An 18,971-nucleotide genomic window follows, 5' to 3' on the forward strand; every position below is an offset into this window, starting at 1 on the left:
CTGTCGGGCTCGAGGTGTACCACAATACAGCTGCTCAAATCGTCACCGAAACCCTGCCACGTTTCGCTCGTGACATATACTCGGCCAGAAGTTAGAAACAGTACGAAACGACACTAACTCCTGACCAGATGACTCTTTCGTTACTCCAGTCCAGATTTTGTGGCTTTGCCACCAGGTTTTCCTCTTAGGGGCATTTGCGTCACCGGTGAGTGGTTTTGGAATTCGAGCTCTGTGCGACAGTTGTCATCTGGTCACTCTCACTGCCAGTTACAGGTAGAAAAAAAAAATACTGTTCATTCTTCACTCCGTTGGGGACGTAATCACACAGGGAGAGCCAACTTGATCTCGTACAATCCAAATATATCTCAAACTTCCTGGCAGATTTAAACTGTGTGCCGGACCGAGACTTGAACTCGGGACCTTTGCCTTTCGTGGGCAAGTGCTCTACCGACTGAGCTACCCGAGCACGCCTCACGCCCTGTCCTCACGGCTTTACTTCTGCCAGTATCTCGTCTTCTACCTTCCAAACTTTACAGAAGCTCTCCTGCGAACCTTGCAGAACTAGCACTCCTGAAAGAAAGGATATAGCGGAGACATGGCTTAGCCACAGCCTGGGGGATGTTTCCAGAATGAGATACATTGCTTGTCGAGCACTGTAACTTTGGGCTGCACTCTTCGTAACAAATGCACAACTCTTAACAATTGACATAATCGTCGAGTCATTTAGTGGCACTCCAGCTGTGTAATCGGCTGAAACGTACTAAAACCTATTGTTGAAATGTTGGTCACTCAATTAAAATGTCAGAAGTACAAACACCGGAAATCCACTCTTGGAATATGCCAAATGAGTTAAGATGTGCGACACAGCTTGTGCAGTTGGGTGTTTATCAATTTTAGTGGTGTTATTAGTTACTTTTACGAGCATAAATATGACCGATTGTGCTGCGGCTGTTCGAAATTTGGCAGTACGATATCAGCCAGAAAGGTATCTCTGCTTGTGAAATTTGGTCAGACTTATTATGTGTGTGTCTCTCAATTTGAATTTTCGCTCAGGTAGTTGTCCTCTAAACATCGCTTGTCTTGTAACCGTCAAGATGCGGCCAGTAGTTGTTCTCGTGAGATGACGTGTAGTTTTGGAATTGTCACTCTCAAATAAATTGGCAATACTGAACTGCTGACACTGATACAGTATGCAAAGCTTACGTGGGAAGAATTTTTAATTATTTCAGCTGAACACTCTAAATTCCATTGTGCAGCCACGGCATTGCCGCTGCACAAAACGCGCACCACGGAAGCTGAGCCACAACTCCACTACTGTCGCACTCTGTTTTCGTCAAGGACGTGACGGTCGGTGTATGTGTATGGGACGGGTGGTGATTCTAAAATATGCTTTTGAGGAAGTAATAAAACACCTATTAGTTTCATTCGAAATAAATAGGGACATAAAGTAGGACGGATATATTGATGTCTAAATATTTCATTTTATTCCTAAATTGTAGTACTTGGGTGTACTAATTTAAAAAATACCCCTGTAACAACTTACATTGTTATGAGATGATATAAGCATAACTGAAATGGAGTATGTGATTTTTGTAACAAAGCCTTTTTCCAAATGTTATTCATCAGTAGTGGTTGTGTCATCTGCCTTTTCTTTTCCCCATTGTACACTTTTTTAGTAACAGCTTGTCTGAACATATTTTACGTATGTCAATCTCTCTCTCTCTCTCTCTCTCTCTCTCTCTCTCTCTCTCTCTCTCTCTCTCTGTCTCTCTCTCCTTTTTTCCCCCTAAGGTAAGTCTTTCCGCTCCCGGGATTGGAATGACTCCTTACCCTCTCCCTTAAAACCCACATCCTTTCGTCTTTCCCTCTCCTTCCCTCTTTCCTGATGAGGCAACAGTTTGTTGCGAAAGCTTGAATTTTGTGTGTATGTTTGTGTTTGTTTGTGTGTCTGTCGACCTGCCAGCACTTTCATTTGGTAAGTCACATCATCTTTGTTTTTAGATATATTTTTCCTACGTGGAATGTTTCCCTCTATTATAATCATATATATATATATAATTTTATTTTATTTTTTGGGAATCTTGGATTGTGTCTGTAGACTTACGCTGTCTTCTTCGCCTCTATACCAGTATTTGAGCCATTTTTACTGAGAGATGAGTATAACTTACAACAAATTTAATACTGTGGATACTTTCACCATTTCAGAGTTAAGTTGTAAGCTTTTTAGTAATATTACAGTATTCTGCAACTAACTACAGCCTCAGTTCCACCAATCAGAATGCAGACAAATACATTAGAAGAGCTCCCTTCACCCATGTAACTATACGACCATCAAAGTGCTGTCTGCATCCTTTTGACAAGCTTCTAACATATTCAAGTGTGTCCTAGCTGTTCAGGCTGGGCAGTAAAGTCTTTCCCTGATTCCACACTTTTATTTCTAAGGAACTATGCTGGGTACACTCTCACATGGGCTTTCTTCCTCTACCAAAAACACTAGGTTCACTTCGCCAGCATCACTCGGGTGCTGAAATAGTGGTTCACAGATATTGCTATTTAACCGCTTGTGAATGCTTTCATCACCTACGTCTTTGCTACCAGAAATTTATATTCATAGTGTCTACCTGTTCCAAATTAAAGCATAACACCCACACTTGTGTGCGGATGATCTGTGAACCGTATAATCCGCTTGTATTCTTCGGTACTCTCTGTGAGGTGTGTGTGTTCCCCCTCCCGGGTGGAGAGTGAGTGAGTGAGTGAGTGAGTGAGTGAGTGAGTGAGTGAGTGAGTGAGTGTGCGCGCGCGCGTCTCTTTTTTAAATTTTTTTAAAAATTTTTTTTAAAATGTTTTTTTTTAAATTTTTTTTAACAGCTTTTATAATTCTCTATCTGTCTCTCTGCTTCCAGCACCCTGCCACGAAGAAGCAAACTGCCACCGGCTACAGGCACATCGGCAGCCCTACCGAAGCGGACCGGCCCGACTGTTGGCAACTCGGTGCCACTGTCCAGGTCCGTGTCCAACCTGGCGACCGGCGTGCCCGGCAGAACGGTGCACGGCGAGCACAGCACTTCTACGTCCTCGCTGTCTTCCACAGGTGCCGTACTTATGTTGTTCGTTCTTCGAGTAATCTCTTGCACCCGTATTTGTAATCCTGATATTATTCGTGCACTCCTCGAAAGTGTGGGGGCTGGTGGACCGTATGCTAGATAGTGACGGCACCGTTTCCCCCGTGTTTGGGGCTTTAATTCGTCGTAGTTCACCCTATTCTCGTGACGTGCGCCGAGGTGACGAAGGTCGCGGGATCCCTCCTAATATTGTGTCGGACCTCCTTTTGCCAAATGTAGTGCAGGAAATCGACAGTACGTGGACTCGACAAGTCGTCGCTTGTCCCCTGCAGAAATATCGAGCCGTGCTGCCTCTACTGTCATCCGTAATTGTGAAAATGTTGCAGGTGCAGGATTTTGTGCACGAACTTACCTCGTTATTATCCCCAATAGATGTCGCACGGGACTTGTGGCTGGCGATCCGGGTGGCCAAATCGTTCGCCTGAATTGTCGAGAATATTCCTTGAAGCGACGGCCCGGTGAATTCGCGCATTGTCATCTGCAAAAGTTCCGTCATTGTTCGGGAACGTGAAGTCCGGGAATGGCTGCAAATGGTCTCCAGGTAGCCAAACGTAACCATTTCCAGTCAATGTTCGGTTCAGTTGGGCCCGAGGACCCGCTCCGTTCCGTGTAAACACAGCCCACAGCATTATAAAGCCACCACCAGCTTCCACAGTGTGTTGTTGACAACTAGGCTCCGTGGCATTGTGTTGTCTGTGCCACACTCGAAACGTACCGTCAGCTTTTACGAACTTGTCTGATCGGGCCACAGTTTTCCATTCCTGTAGGGTCTGACTGATACAGTCACGAGCACAGGAGACACACTGCATGCGATGTTATGCCATTAGCTAAGGCATCGGTTGTCTCCTGCCACATCCCATTGCCGCCAAATTTCACTGTAGTGTCCTAGCAGGTATGTTCGTCGTACATCCCACATTGATTTCCGTGGTAATTTCACACATTGTTACTTGGCTGTTAGCACTGACAAATCTATTGAAACACCACTTGTTGTAAGTGAAGGTTGTGAGCCACTGCCTTATTTGTGGTGAGATGTAATGCCTGAAAATTGCTAACCTCTACACATTCTCGACACTGTGAATCTCGAAATTTTGAATTTCCGAATGATTTCTGAAATGGAATGTTCCGTGCCTGTTAATTCCTGTCGTGTGGCCATAACGATGTCAGAAACGTGTTTACTTGAATCACGCACGTAAAATTGTCAGCTCTGAAAATGCATTCTCCTTTCATACCTTGGGTAAGTGGTACTACTGCCATCTGTCTATGTGCATTTTGTATCCACTGATATTCTTCACCTCAGTGTAATTGTAAATTATATGCACAAGCCTTCCTCGTGAATCGGTCTATTCATCAATAGAAACTATATCAAAATCCGTCGTGTAATTTCTGAGATTACCTGTGACCTGCAGGCAGAAACCTTGGCTGATGGATTTTAATTTATGTCTGAATAGTCAGATGTAAGAAGAAGAAAGACGAAGCAACTTTGATTGTTCCTTTAATATTGTCTCTCTTTCCTGCTTACCAGTTTTAGGAAACAAAGTGTAGACTGAAATTTTAAACAAAGATTTTCTTTTTTTTCCTTATAGTCTCGTTGACATCTGTTTCTGCTGGATATAACTTTTGTAGGCTTTTCTGTATGGAACAGTCAGTTGTGTGCTTAACTCTGAAAAATTCTGTCACCGAGCAGGGCGAGGACCTCGTAAGAAGAAGGCGGCTCCACCCCCACCGCCAGTAGCGGTGACCCCTGCGGGACCTCGGGCTGTGTCGCCGGACAGGTTTGCGGCCACTCCCGCACCGTCCCCGGCGGAACCTCCCACTGTGGACGCGACTACCGAGAGCCGGACATTGCCGCGTCCTACGGCCCCCACCGAGAACTCGGACGCCCGCCGGTCGGCCAGAATCGAGGAGGAGAAGGAAGCACCGAGCCCGGAGAGGCAGCCGAGTTCTGAAACTGGGGTTAGTGTCGCACTTACTACAGATAGATATATTTTCAGACGACTGTCAACAGCGTGGTAAACACTGTGCTGTCTTAAAACACACGCATCGTGAAAAATTTTGCATCACCCCAGTCCCCAGAACTCCTGAAGATAGACGTTGACAGTGGATATTGTATCACATACACAGTCCCTTTGATTGTTCAGAGAAATCACTAAACTCACCAAAGACATAAACAACCAATTAGACGGAGGGGATCCGACAGCCGATCAGTTCCAGTCGTTCTTCCACCAGGAAGGAGGTACACAGCTGGTACCTAGACGGTCAATACTGTGACCGATTGCGTCTGCGTCTGCATACCAGGAAGGGCTCTCAACAGTGGAAGTGTCCAGGCTTCTCGTAGTGAACCAAAGCAATGTTGTTCAGACATGGAGGAGATACAGACAGACGGGAACTGTCAATGACATGTCTCGCTCAGGCCGTCCGAGGACTACTACTGCAGTGGATGACAGCTACCTATGGTTTATGGCTCGGAGAAACCGTGATGGCGCCACCGTGTTGAATAATGCTTTTCGTGCAGCCACAGGACATTGTGTTAAGACTCAAACTGTACACAGTAGGCCGCATGATGCGCAACTTCACTCTCCGTGTCCTTGGCGAGGTCCATCTTTGCAACCACGGCACCGTGCAGCACGGTACAGATGCGCCCGACAACGTGCCGAATGGACCCCTCAGGATTGGCGTCACGTTCTCTTCACCGATGATTGTCGCATATGCCTTAAACCGTACTATCGTCGGAGACGTGTTTGGAGGCAACCCAGTCAGGCTGAATGCCTTAGACGTGCTGTGCAGCAAGGTGGACGTTCCCTGCTGTTTTGGTGTGGCATTATGTGGGGCCTATGTACACTGCTGTTGGTCACGGAAGGTGCTGTAATGCCTGTACGATACGTGAATGCCATCCTCCGACTGGTAGTGTAACCATATCGGCAGCATATTGTTGAGGCATTCGTCTTCGTGGACGACAATTCGCGCCCCCATCGTACACATTTTGTGAATGGCTTCCTTCAGGATAACGACATCGCTTGACTAGAGTGGCCAGTATGTTCTCCAGACACGAACCCTATCTAATGTGCCTGGGGTAGATTGAAAATTTCGTGAGAATTATTAGGTGTAAAAATTAAGCATTCCACAACTGACTTTCAAACACCAGAAAGAGGTACTTCATGCCCTTATACTGGCTTAATCAAACACAAAACATTGAAAAATGAAACATCCAGTATGTGTTGTGCCTGAGCAGTGGTGTCAAACACTTACTGCTGTCACATGGTTTCATTTTTCAATGTTTTCAAATGATTTAGGCATGATATCTGTAATGGTGCAATAAGTGGCAGTTGACTCTAAAGAAAGAAAAGAGTGAGGTGCTCCACAAGAAGTAAAAGGATTCCATTAGATTTTGCTTACATGAAAAATCACACATGTGTAAAGGCTGTTGATTCAACAACATACCTAGGAAATATAATACTGAACAACTAAATGGAAGAAAAAAATCATTTGCACACATCAAATTACACACACACACACACACACACACACACACACACACACACACATAAATAAATAAACAAACAAACAAACAAACAACAAGTGAAACATGTGATGTGGCAAATGTGTACGAACAACGCCAGATTCAGCTAGCTGGAGTATGTACACCAACGAATGTGTCTCCAGGATCACACATATGTGGTAGCAGCACTGGAACTCATAAGTAACACCGAACAATACATCCACAATATGGAACTTATGCTACAGAAGTTGCTTCTAGCCTAAAAAGCAAGAGAAAAACAATACATAATGTAATACAGCAGCGTATTATATCTGTCATATAATGCGTTTATTGTACATATAAAAAGAAACATGTATTTCAGGCCACTGATGATGCTTCCCAAATAAATGAAGCGAAACACGTATGGCAACAAACTAACTGCATAGACGGCACATACCTCAATGAATTTAGAGCAACTAAAGGAAGAGATGGAAAACAGATAAAATGACAATAAATTGAAACAGTTGTATAAAAACTGTTGTGGGGAAGGCAAGCTAAAGACTGTGTTCTGTTGGCAGAACACTTAAAAGATGCAGCAGGTCTTCTAGAGGACTGCCTACACTATGTTTGTCTGTTTTCTTCTGGAGTATTGCTGAATGGTATGAGAGTCTCACCAGGTAGGGTGCCAGTAATCAAAACAAAGGCATTTCATGTTGTGGTGAGACATTATTGTGAAGTTCCAATCACCAACTTTCTTATCCATATGTGGAAATATTATGTTGAGATCGATCTACATAGGGAGAAATGATTATCGTAATAAAGTAAGAGAAGTCGGACACTTTCACAGAAAGTGTTCGTTTTTCCTGTGAACCGTTCGTGAGTGGAACGGTAGAGAAACAGGTTGTAGGTGGTCTGATGCGCACTCTGCAGGCACTTAATGGAATTGCGTGGTCGTGTAGATGTGAAAACCGGATTGAGAATATGGAAGGAAAAGAAATAAAATCTGACAGTGTTGAAGCAATTAGCTTAGAAAATGAGACCCTAAAAATAGTAGATGAGTCTTGATATTTTTGGCAGCAAAGTAACATGACATATGAAGTAATGAGACTATAATATGCATACTTGGAGTAGCAAGAAATGGACTACTGAGAGAGAGAAATTTATTAATGTTGAGTAGAAATGTACTTATTAGTCAATCTTATCTGAAAGTGTTTCCATGGAGTGTACTGTAGTGGTTAATAAAAAAGAATAAGAGAAGAAAAGAAAAGGTTCAAAATGTGGGAAGAAATAGTGAATAAAAAGGGGGTTTTAAAATCGTTAATGACCTTGAAAAAGGGAAAGAATGAAATGCAAATCGGACTTCGTGATTCGGAGAAGCTATTGTCGGGGTGGTCCTTGTGGCGTTTCTGAGCAGAAGTCAAACCGAGTTCTACTACAAAAATTATTTGAAAGAGAACAGAGAATAACAAAATGTGATGAACAGGGGTAAGTGGCGTAGATAAGAGTTAATTCATTACCGAGTTAATATGTCTTCTCTCATGCGGCGTCCAGGTCTTGTTCTCCGACAATCTCTTGCTTCATTTCTGCATGAAAAAGTCGTAGCTGCTCCAAAATCTTGCAGTAAATTTCATCGTCCAGGAATTACTAATGTCTACAAATGAATACCATCTCGATATTGAATGCAATGTATTTCACGGCTGCTTCCATCCTCCAAATTTCATACGAGCTTCCGCAATACAATATGTCTGCACATCAATAAGTTTTTACGTCTTAATCAGACCGAGACAAACGAATAAGTTTTTACGTCTAAATCGTACCGAGGCTATCGAATAAGTGAAGTTAAGCTTCCACTCTCAAGAGACAAGAGCGAGTAGAAAACAACAAAGGTCACAATTTTTGTACCTTCATTTTTTTATAAATATTTTCTCTGCCGTCGAGCGCTCTTACAGCTGTGGCGGTATAATTTATATCTGAGGGAACGAGTGTAGCCTGGCAAAATTCAAAGTCCCGCTACAGTACCCTTACATGGGAGTGAAATGTAGGTGATGAACAATTCCCATGCGACGAGAATATAGCCTTTTAATATAAGATGCTACTGAACATTGGATACTTTTCTCTGGTGAATTTTGCTTTATATTGTCCACTATGTAAGTTGAGGCAATATCATTACTAGTGTAAGCTGCTAATGCACCAACCGAATATCATTTGCATGAAATGAACACCACAGATGAGACACATGCCTTACTGAGTTATATAAACCATCTGTTAACAACATTGTCACCAAAGACTCGTAGTCCAAGCGACAGATGATTGGTATTAATAGTTCACACAACCTGGCAGCATTGTTGCCAGATGCGGCATACTGCACTCCAGATGCTACGACTCATGTGCTAGTGGTGGAAGGGGGAGGGGGAGGGGGGGGGGAGAGGCGGCATGCAGGTTATAGTTGTAAGCCAAAATTTATTTTCTAAAATATGTAAAATAAGGGAGAGGGGAACCACTCACTTACTGGAGATTGACGGCTGGAGCACACACGAATGTAATTGATAACATCACTTACACCTGCTTTTGAATGTAGCTCTTTTTTTGTGGCAAAGGTACACGCATTCACACCCATAACTCCACAGGGACCCATAGGGACACTCCCACAGCCACGGCAAGGCTAATTTTTGACAGTCGATTACTAGAAACAGTTGCCTGAGCTGATGGAGCGGGAGTGAGATAGGGAAGGGTACAAGGAGGGGGTAGCAGGAAAGAGGCAGGTCTTTAGACAGACCTTGGCCACACAAGGAGATGAAAAGACGACACAGGTACACCAAAAGATGCACAGAGAGGGAGAGGGGAAACTGAGGGGCAATAGGGAGAGAAAGCCAAAAGGTGGAGAGGAGAGAGAGAAGTGAGAGGGAGAATGGGAGAGGAGAAGGAGAGAGAGGGAGAAGTGAGAGGGAGAAGGGGAGAGGTAAGAGAAGTGAGAGGGAGAAGGGGAGAGGTAAGAGAAGGGAGAGGGGTGGGAGAGAGGGGGTATTTTCACAATATTGTTGAACATTTTCAGTTTTTATTTTCATTGTTAAGTATTTGCGTTATTAACTTGTTCCGCAATGAGCAACAGAATAATTTATCAGTGTGTTGACAATCAAAGTACTTGGGGTGTGGTGATTGGTATATAGCCTATTCTGTCTTCTGCTTACCCGAGTTTCCCCTGTCCGGCGTAAGACTTTCAAATGTCACACCAGTGATCCTTCACAGAAATGTGCACCACCGTGCAGACGAGCACATACGGACAGTTGTAGGAAATGAGAATGGGTGACTACAGTTTATTGGGTGGGGGGTTGGAGTTGTAATGAAGTGTTGTGCACTTTTAGAGGTGAGCACATACAAAGTGCTTGTGAAAACTATTATTGAATACTGTTTGGATGTTAAAGATTTGTACCAGGAGATTACAGGAAGACACTGGAGTAGTTCAGTGATGCTTTGCTAGATTTGTCACTAGTCATTTCGTCAGTGTGTCAGTGTTCCAGAAAAGTGCTGTGGGCTTATGTAGGAAGTTTTGGAAGGACCAAAGAATGTTTAGTAAAAAACTTTTGAAACTTAGAGTACAAGCATTTGTGACATATTGCAGGAGATTTACATTACCTCTGACGTTTGTCTCTTGTGGGATCCTAAAAGGACAAAATAAGCGAGATTACGGTATTACAGATGTCTACAGGTAATTATTTCTCACACTTCAGTTCTGTGTGGAACAGGGTTGGGAATGTCTTTCAGTGGTACAAGGTACGCTGTACCATAAATTGCAGATTCACTTGCTGAGTGCACATACAGATTAGAGGAGGTATTGTGCGCAGAATTGGCAAGGAAGGACATGTGGAAAATACTAAACAGAAAAGCAGTTGTGACGATGGGACATGTGTGAAAAGAGAAAAGAATAATTTGCACGGTAGTAGAGGGAGACGTGGATGGCAGAAGTTGCAAGTGAAGACAGAGTGAAATATATCCGACAAATAATTGAAGACTACAATACTACGAAAAGGATAGATTGCTACTGACCGTGAAGATGAAACGTGAAGTTGCAGAGAGACGGCCGTGCGGAGTAGCCTGTGCGGTTTGAGGCGTCACGTCACGGACTGCGTGGCCGCTCTCCCGCTGGAGGTTCGAGTCCTCCCTCGGGCATGGGTGTGAGTGTTGTCCTTAGCGTAAGTTAGTTTAAGTATTTTTTTAAGTCTAGGGACCGATGACCTAAGCAGTTTGGTCTCTTAGGAATTCACACACATTTGAACATTTGCCAAGAGACAAAATGAAAAGACCATACACACTTAGTTTTTGGTCAAAGCCTTCATCAGAAAAGAAAATGTGCACACATTCGGACGATAGATGGCAATGAGGTACCACGTTTACCAATCCGGTATCTTTCTCACTGACACCGTGCAGGCTACTGACAATATCACACTTAAAAGTTAAACACGCAGGAATGAATTTTATTTAGTAGCCCACTTAACAACTATGAGTAAGTAATAATTTAATTAACTGTAAATAGCTTCACTATATAAACATGAGCTTGGTGAAGATGTTTTGCCTGCTCACAGAAGAGAACTGGACAGGAAATCTGGGGAGGTGTAGTCTGTCTGTAAACTGAAAAGTGAACAGCCCTCATGGTGGGGCAAGTTGTCTTTCCCAGAAGTACATCACAGCTGCTATACAGAATAGTTCTCCTTTAGCAGTGTACAACAGTGTGCAGAGATTTATATAGGTGCTGTCCATTTGGATTACCTGCATTAGTGTCATTAGTAACTTACATTGGTGTTCCACATAGTGTTGATGCTCACACACTCCCAGTCAAGTCTGCACATTGCATTGCCAGTGATTCGTAAGGTGTTCTGCAGAAGGCCTGTAACTTTGTAAAAAACCGTGTAGTTGCTTCTTGCAGTAGACAGTGTGGAGTCATGTGCTTGACCTTCATTTTGCAGATCTACGAGGGAAGTGTGCAAACACAATCAGATGACCTACTTTCCCTTGCACTTCTACCCCGCACATCTCCCCACTTCACCCTGTTACACCCCGGAACACAATTTATCCCTTAATATGGTTGCACTGCAGTTACATGTGATACACACATTTAATATTTGTTTTTAACCCACTTCATTGAAAGATAAACATTAATTTTATACCATTAGAACAATATTTTTAATGTGCAATATTTGTGTCTTCTGAACTCAGAAACTATCAGTCATAGAGAGAAAACAATAGAACCTTTTTTTTTGTAGGAAATTTAATATAGTTTAATTGAATACCGTGAAACATTTACACTTGAACCTGTGGTTTTTGAGGTATTAGAGAGAAACAAAAAAATGATCTTTAAACCTGCTCAAACCCTGCTGATCAGGATTTTTAGAATGTTGTTTAGGACAGGACATTCCCTGTAGCACTGTGCAAAAATTTGGGTCTGTACTGATTCCCCCTTCTCCCCCCCTCCCCCCTCTAATTGACCTTTTCAGGTCTCCATTGACTGAGCTGCTAGTGGCAATTATTTTTCTGGCATCTACTACTGTTCACATGCAGACATCCTGATAGAGTTGCCGTTAGGGAGAATCTGAAGTTAAAGGTAGAGCTGCCATTTCCTGGTTTATTGTGCCATTAAGTAATGTGAATGAAAACACAGCACCCAACATGTTTTTCATGCAATAACTCTTTTCTCATTGACTGTCCTTTACTATTTTTTTGCAGTCAAGGTCTTTTTGTTTTGTACTGAAACACTTAAACATTGATTGTTGTTTGTAAAATAGGAGTATCACATGAGCACAATGTATTGCACATAATGCTAATGTGAAACCAGGAATCTTATGACTTTCATAGAACACTGTCTGCTTACATTTTGCACTAAACTCTAATTTCTAATATTATACGTATTTTTTCTGCTCTTACACATTTATTAATAATGTCAATGGCAAATAATTGTTGTTGGTCCACAGACAAATTGAAGTGTGCCAAAGGAGGAAAAGGTACTAGGTGGGCACAATTAAGGTATACTTGTGGTTATTGTACTGGTAAGGGAATAAGGAATCGCATGATACCACACATTCTAACGAATTATAAATGTGGTCAGAGAGAGAGAGAGAGAGAGAGAGAGAGAGAGAGAGAGAGAGAGAGAGAGAGAGAGGGGGGGGGGGTAATACTACAATTGACAATTACAACAGAAAAATGAGAATGATGTGAATGAGAGGCAAATGGAACACGAAAAGGAACGAGAACAAAGGTTTTAGGAGGAGAAGATAAATGAATAAGTGAAACCAGTAAAGAAAAAAGTTATTATAGCTTTAACTTTTATCATCTTCCTTGATAATGAATGCATTGTCATCTGAAGGTGCCACACAGTGCTATTTTAAATAAGAAATTTGGAGTGATTCTAGTATGTAACATTAATGACTTGTTACTCATATTCGCTCGATATATTGCCTCACAACTTCTTCGTTTCCTTACGCTCGGCAAGAAATGTGTGAACAGCGAGCTTCATTACCCTGAGAAACTATCGAACCCATCCGAAACTACATTTCTGAGGTACCAACATCGTAGTGGAGAATATGTCCACTGAATACATTTGAACGTGTGCAAAAGTGTGTAAATAGTAAAGGGACATAGTTTGAGAATTACTAAAACAACTTGTACCGCAAAAACCGTATGAAAAGGAGGAATTGCTACTCACTACATAGAGGAGGCGAGTCCTTTACACGGTGAGTGGCAACTGGTCCTTCTCGTGCTACTGTTGTTCCGTACAGGCATTCCAACATTTGTTTGTACCGTAAAATATTTTTAGTCTTCAATTATTTTTACAAAAAGTTAATAAAAGGTCCCGGTACTGTTCGTGTCGCTCAGGTGAAGCACCACCAGCAGCAGCAGAGGTCGAGCGCGGAATTGACGGCCGAGAAGGCGGACCTGTACGCGAAACTGCAGCGCCGCCTGCCGTCGCGCGGCGACAGCGTCACCTCCACGTCGTCCTCGGGCAGCGAAGACGCGGCCGCCGCCACCGCCGGGCGCGGTCCCGCCGTCGAGGAGCGCGAGCGCGCGCCCGTGCCCGCTCCGGCAGTGCGCCCGTCGAGGAGCCGCGACGGGGCGTCCGCGGCGGCCAGGGACCGGCGTACGGACGGACAGTCGCGACCGCAGCCGGACGTGGTGGCCGTACAGGTGCAGCCGCTGGCATCTCCTCCAGGTACGTACGAGTTGTCTCCCGAGTGAAACTGCCACGGCATCGAAAGCTTGGAAAATACCCACTGATTAGCCAGGACATTATGACCACCTACCTTTGGCGAGGATAACAGTCTCCGTGCCACGTTGCACGGAAGCAGTGAGACTTCTGTAGGTCACTGGAGGGAGTTCGCATCACGTCTGCACACACAAATCACCTAATGCCTGCGAGTTGTGGGGAGTGGATTGACGAGCTCCGGCGTCGTGTTCGATCGCGTCCCGGGTGTGTTCGATCGGGTTCAGATCTGGCGAGTTGGGAGGGCCGGCACATCGATTTGAATTCACCACTGTGTTCCTCGAACCGCACCGTTGTGGTTCTTGCCTCGGGACACGGCACATTATGTTGTGAAAAATGCCGCTGCCGACGGGAAATGTAATCGTCACGAAGGGCTGACAGTGGTCTGAACCGGTGTAAGATACTCCTCGGCCGTCGTGGCACCTCGTACGAACTCCACCGCACCCACGGACGCCCACGTGACTGTTCCCCAGAGCGTAATGGAGCCACTGCCAGCTGGTCTCCGTACCACAGCACAGTTGTCGAGGAGCTGTTCCCTCGGAAGACGACAGATTTGCACTCTCCCGTCGGCACGGTGAAGCAGGTATTGGGGTTTGTTAGACTGTGCGACATCTCGGCCAGTGCACAAACGTCCGTTGCCGACGGTCACGTCCCCATTTCAGTGGTAGTTGCCGATGTTGTGGTGTTAACAATAACACGTGTGTTGACAGTTGAGACCCACTGTTAGGAGATTTCGTTGCACGGTGCGTTCACACACACTTTTACTCTGACGGGCATTAAAGTCCGATGTTAGTTCCACCACATTTGACACCTGTCCTGTTTCACCAGTCTGATCGGCATATGCCATCTGACGTCAGGAATGGGGGGCGGTGACCTGGCCCCGGGACGGCTACCGTATTTACTCGAATCTAAGCCGCACCTGAAAAATGAGACTCGAAATGAAGGAAAAAAGTATTTCCCGAATCTAAGCCGCACCTGAAATTTGAGACTCGAAATTCGAGGAGAGAAAAAAGTTTTAGGCCGCACCTCCAAATCGAAACAAAGTTGGTCCATTGTAATATGAGACACAATTTAGGTCGTATGAAAGACGATACAGCTACAGTAGTTTGGTTCGAGTCGTAAGCTTAGCAGTTAAGCTTTACCGGGTAGCCATTGCTATGCGTCAGGCGCTCCGTCCGTATTTATACGGGTACCCTTCCTTTTTCACGTGCTTTGTCTGGTTTGAATCGATTGCTTATTTTGCTTTGATCTGATAAGTGCCATTTTCTTTGTTATAGGTGTTTACGTCACTCTAAGCTGAAAATGCATTACTGTACTGTGTCATGCATTGTTTGTCGCATTCTGATAGTGCGTGTTTACGACGTGTCGCCGCTCGCGGCATGGCTTGCTTTTGTGCGCGCTACCGCCACTTGAAAAAGAGGAATCGTCTCTTTACCGAAACAATGGCAAGAGACTGCTATTTGTTGTTACTCACACTGCTGCTTTCTTTGATAATGATCAACAAGAACCAAATAATAGATTGCGTATGATAGAACATGTTCTGAACGAGAGGTAGGCACAAATTTTTCTCTGTTTGAAAATCTTTGCGGCTGCTTATTTAGTACATGAAATTCTGCACAGAAATCAGTGTCATCTTACATTTAAAATCTAGTCAGTTGCCGTGCTTCATTTCTGACTATATCACTATTAGGCATAAGAATAATGCGAATATAAACATGACACGATACGTACATTCTTCCGCGTTTGCTGTTGTTTCACAGTAGTTTCGTAGTTTATTAGGCAGACAGGATTTAAATGAGATAGCAGCAAACACGAAAGAATACATGGCAAAATGTTTATTTTCGTATTATTCTTATGGTGAAGAGAATACTGCCTGTGATTCGCATTTCATCAGGTTCCTATTAGCAACCATCTCTTCTCACAGGTAGGAAAAAACTCGGAACGTAGAGGTGGCCATATTGACAAACATCCCTAACAGTCTTGCCAGTCAGATTTTCGCAGTACATTGAAAGTCTGCTACATTTGAAGATGAACAATACGGAATTTGTATTTATTTCGTTGGATAATCTATGAAAATGCAGTGGCCGAAACTCGGGGCGGAGAAAAAAAAAAGGTTTTGGCCCCAGTATTTATCTTTGTGCCCACAAAGCATGCTTGTGTAGCGCTACATATATTCGATGGTAGAAGTTAGTTGTGGCGGCACCTACCAACATTTTTCAGAACTTCGGCTTGCTTTGCACTCGATTCTAAGCCGCAGGCAGTTTTTTGGATTACAAAAACCGGAAAAAAAGTGCGGCTTAGATTCGAGTAAATACGGTACATGTGGTTTCACATCTGTTTTGCCACATGTTACAGACACTCACCACAGCACTCCTCGACCACTCAACAAGTCGCACAGTTTCCGTAATGTTTTTTCAGTGCGTCTTGGACACCGCAGTCTGCCCTCGGTCAAACTTGGATAGACCACGTGCTTTGCTCAGTCTATACATGGACAAAACACACACACACACACACACACACACACACACACACACACACACACACTGATACTACATGCGCTGTGCCTGTTTCTGACTAGCAGTCATTCTTCCCATGTGATGACACTGCTATCACCTGGACTGGTTTATGTTGATAGTAGGTTGGTGGTCGTAATATTCTGGCTGTTTAAAATAGAAGCACTTCAAAGGCAGTGTGCACAAAAGTCAAACTTGTGTTCTTGAATATGTAAAAGAGTATAGCATTTCAGTGCAAGTTCACAATCTCCTCTTACTTTATTACGTCCAATTGTGATTAAAAAAATAAAAAATAAAAAACGTTTATTTTACTTAGCAAACCTTACAAGGGTATGTTGTGATGTCATTTGTAGGCCACTTCTCACACCTTGAGAAAGTTAAATTGTCCGTGCATCGATGTCATAGTAAATGAACTTCTAGTTATCTCGTGTTGATTGTCAATCGGTAATCTTTTTTGTCAGCACAGTTGCATGTAGGATTCCTGTTTCCTAAAAGGACTTCATGGTTCTAGTTAATTTCAAGCAAATTATTAAATCAGATGTTGGTTTCTGACTTTCACTTTTTTATTTTGTATTTTCACATTAATACTGAATTTCTCAAATACATTGTACTCTCAATTATTCGTGTGCAGATTACCTGCTTTGGAGATTATTTGTGCATTAAAATAAGAAGAAGAATTAGTCGAGGGAGGGTTGGCGGGGATATATAAAAAACAACCCGCCGCATGACAATAAGTGCCATTTCTGTTGTTCGAATGACCATCACATCACAACAGAGCGCCATTTCCATTGTTCTCAGCTAGCTTATTCCATGTTGTCTGATGTTAATTGGTACGTGTTAGTAATGCAAGTTAAAAGAAATTTGTAAGAGAGATGATGGAGAAACATGACATTAAAACAAAAATTAGAAGTAATTGAAAGATTTGAGATGGAGGATGGGGAGACGAACTGCTGCAAAAATCAGTGTTGGTTATGGTATTGGAATGCAGGCTGTTTGGGACATTAAAAAGGAAAAGCAGAAAATGCAGGATTTTGTCAGGAAAACCAGATTTCAGTTCTGGAACATCTGCATAAAAAAAAGGCATGAAAAGACCTACATATGATGAATTAGATGCTGCACTTTTGTGATTCTTTATCCGAAAATGAGCAGGCGGTCATTGTTTCGTGCGTGGTGTGCTGAAAAAGCTAATTATTTTCTCGGAGCTCTAGAATTAGAGAGAGAATTTAATGCCTCATCTGGATGGCTAACCAGATTCAAACATTGTCACAGGATTTGCAGACTTACTGTGCATGGAGAGTGGCTTAGTTCAAATGTTGTGGCAGCTAATTTTTTTCTGGGAAGAGTTCCAGAAGTTGGTGGAAAGAGATAATTTCACACCAGACTAAAATTTATGATGCACATCAAAGTGGTCTGTATTGGAAATGTCTACCAACCAGAACCTTTGCTTTTAAGAGCAAAGTTCATGCTTTGAATATAAGTTGCCTAAAGAAAGCATTACAATTTTGTGCACTACTAAACCATCTAGGAGCCACAAAGTGAAATTACTTGTGATTGGTGTGGTGGAGGGGCAGGAGGGGGGGGGGGGGGGGGGGAGGCAGCATCCAAGGATATTGCAGCTGCATTATTACAACCAAAAATGAGCATGGACGGATAATGAAATTCTCAAAAACTGGCTCCACACTCATTTTGTACCATGAGTTTGGTGATATCTGCAAGAGAAAGGCTGCCGTAGAAGGCTGTTTTATTGCTTAATAATGCCCCATCAGCATCGCAGTGAGAGGCTTCTAGTACCTTAGTAACTTAGTTTTTGGCTCCTAATGTGACTGCCATTACGTGGCCAATGGAGCAAGATCTAGTTGCATTGGTGAAGTGGTGCTTACTGGGCTGGTCTACTGAGAATTCTGTTTGATCAAGTGATTTGGTAACATTCCGGGAAGAAGTTGACAATTCCAGGTGCCATACACAGGATTTCTGATACGTGGCAGGAAATCTAGCCATATATGCTAGTTCGATCGTGGAGGAAAATTCTTCCAGGTATAGAAGAAAGGGGTTTTTCAAGGGTTTAAGTGATGAAGAAATAACAACTGGACAAATATTGAATCTGGCAATGGGGTTAAATGTATTTGAAGATGTCGACGAAGAAAATATGAGCAAGTGGCTGAAGAGCGAAGCTTGTGAACCCGGCTTCCGGTATGTGAGCTGGTACTGAAATTGTGACCGATGCACGACGACAGAACGGAGGAGACTACAGTGGAAGTGAAAGTGGGCACGAAGATAGTGACCTTGTCAGCCATTGTACTGCATTGCGATGTGTCGTGTGCTTGTCGAGATTTTACGGGCCGGAGGGGGTTTCAGTACGATGACATAATTGCGGCACAAAAAAATTAGAATTGATGCGAGACAGAGTGTCAGTTCCTGTTGAAAGTAGACCGACATCACAGACTATCTTAAGAAATAAACAGGCCAACAGTACTTTTTACACAGAAGTTGGATAAACTTTTGAACAAAGAATACACGTCTGATAGTATCTCGATTATTCGTGTTTTTTCAGATATTTGTGGATTCTCCTCTCCGACTAGTGTGGATAATCGAGAGTATACCGTATACAGAAC

At 43.3% G+C, this 18,971-nt stretch overlaps 1 protein-coding gene across 1 annotated transcript in view; it reads left to right on the forward strand.

Annotated features, from left to right (window-relative positions):
* The window catches only part of LOC124719797, a 393,830-nt gene that overhangs the window by 275,027 nt on the left and 99,832 nt on the right, over nt 1-18,971 (forward strand). Inside the window, exons 8-10 of the mRNA XM_047244992.1 lie at nt 2,904-3,091; nt 4,807-5,075; nt 13,462-13,795. Of these exons, the coding sequence (XP_047100948.1) occupies nt 2,904-3,091; nt 4,807-5,075; nt 13,462-13,795 (791 nt within the window). The remainder of the gene's footprint in view (nt 1-2,903; nt 3,092-4,806; nt 5,076-13,461; nt 13,796-18,971) is intronic.

Source organism: Schistocerca piceifrons, chromosome 11 (genome assembly GCF_021461385.2).
Source record: "Schistocerca piceifrons isolate TAMUIC-IGC-003096 chromosome 11, iqSchPice1.1, whole genome shotgun sequence".
Lineage (NCBI taxonomy): Eukaryota > Metazoa > Arthropoda > Insecta > Orthoptera > Acrididae > Schistocerca > Schistocerca piceifrons.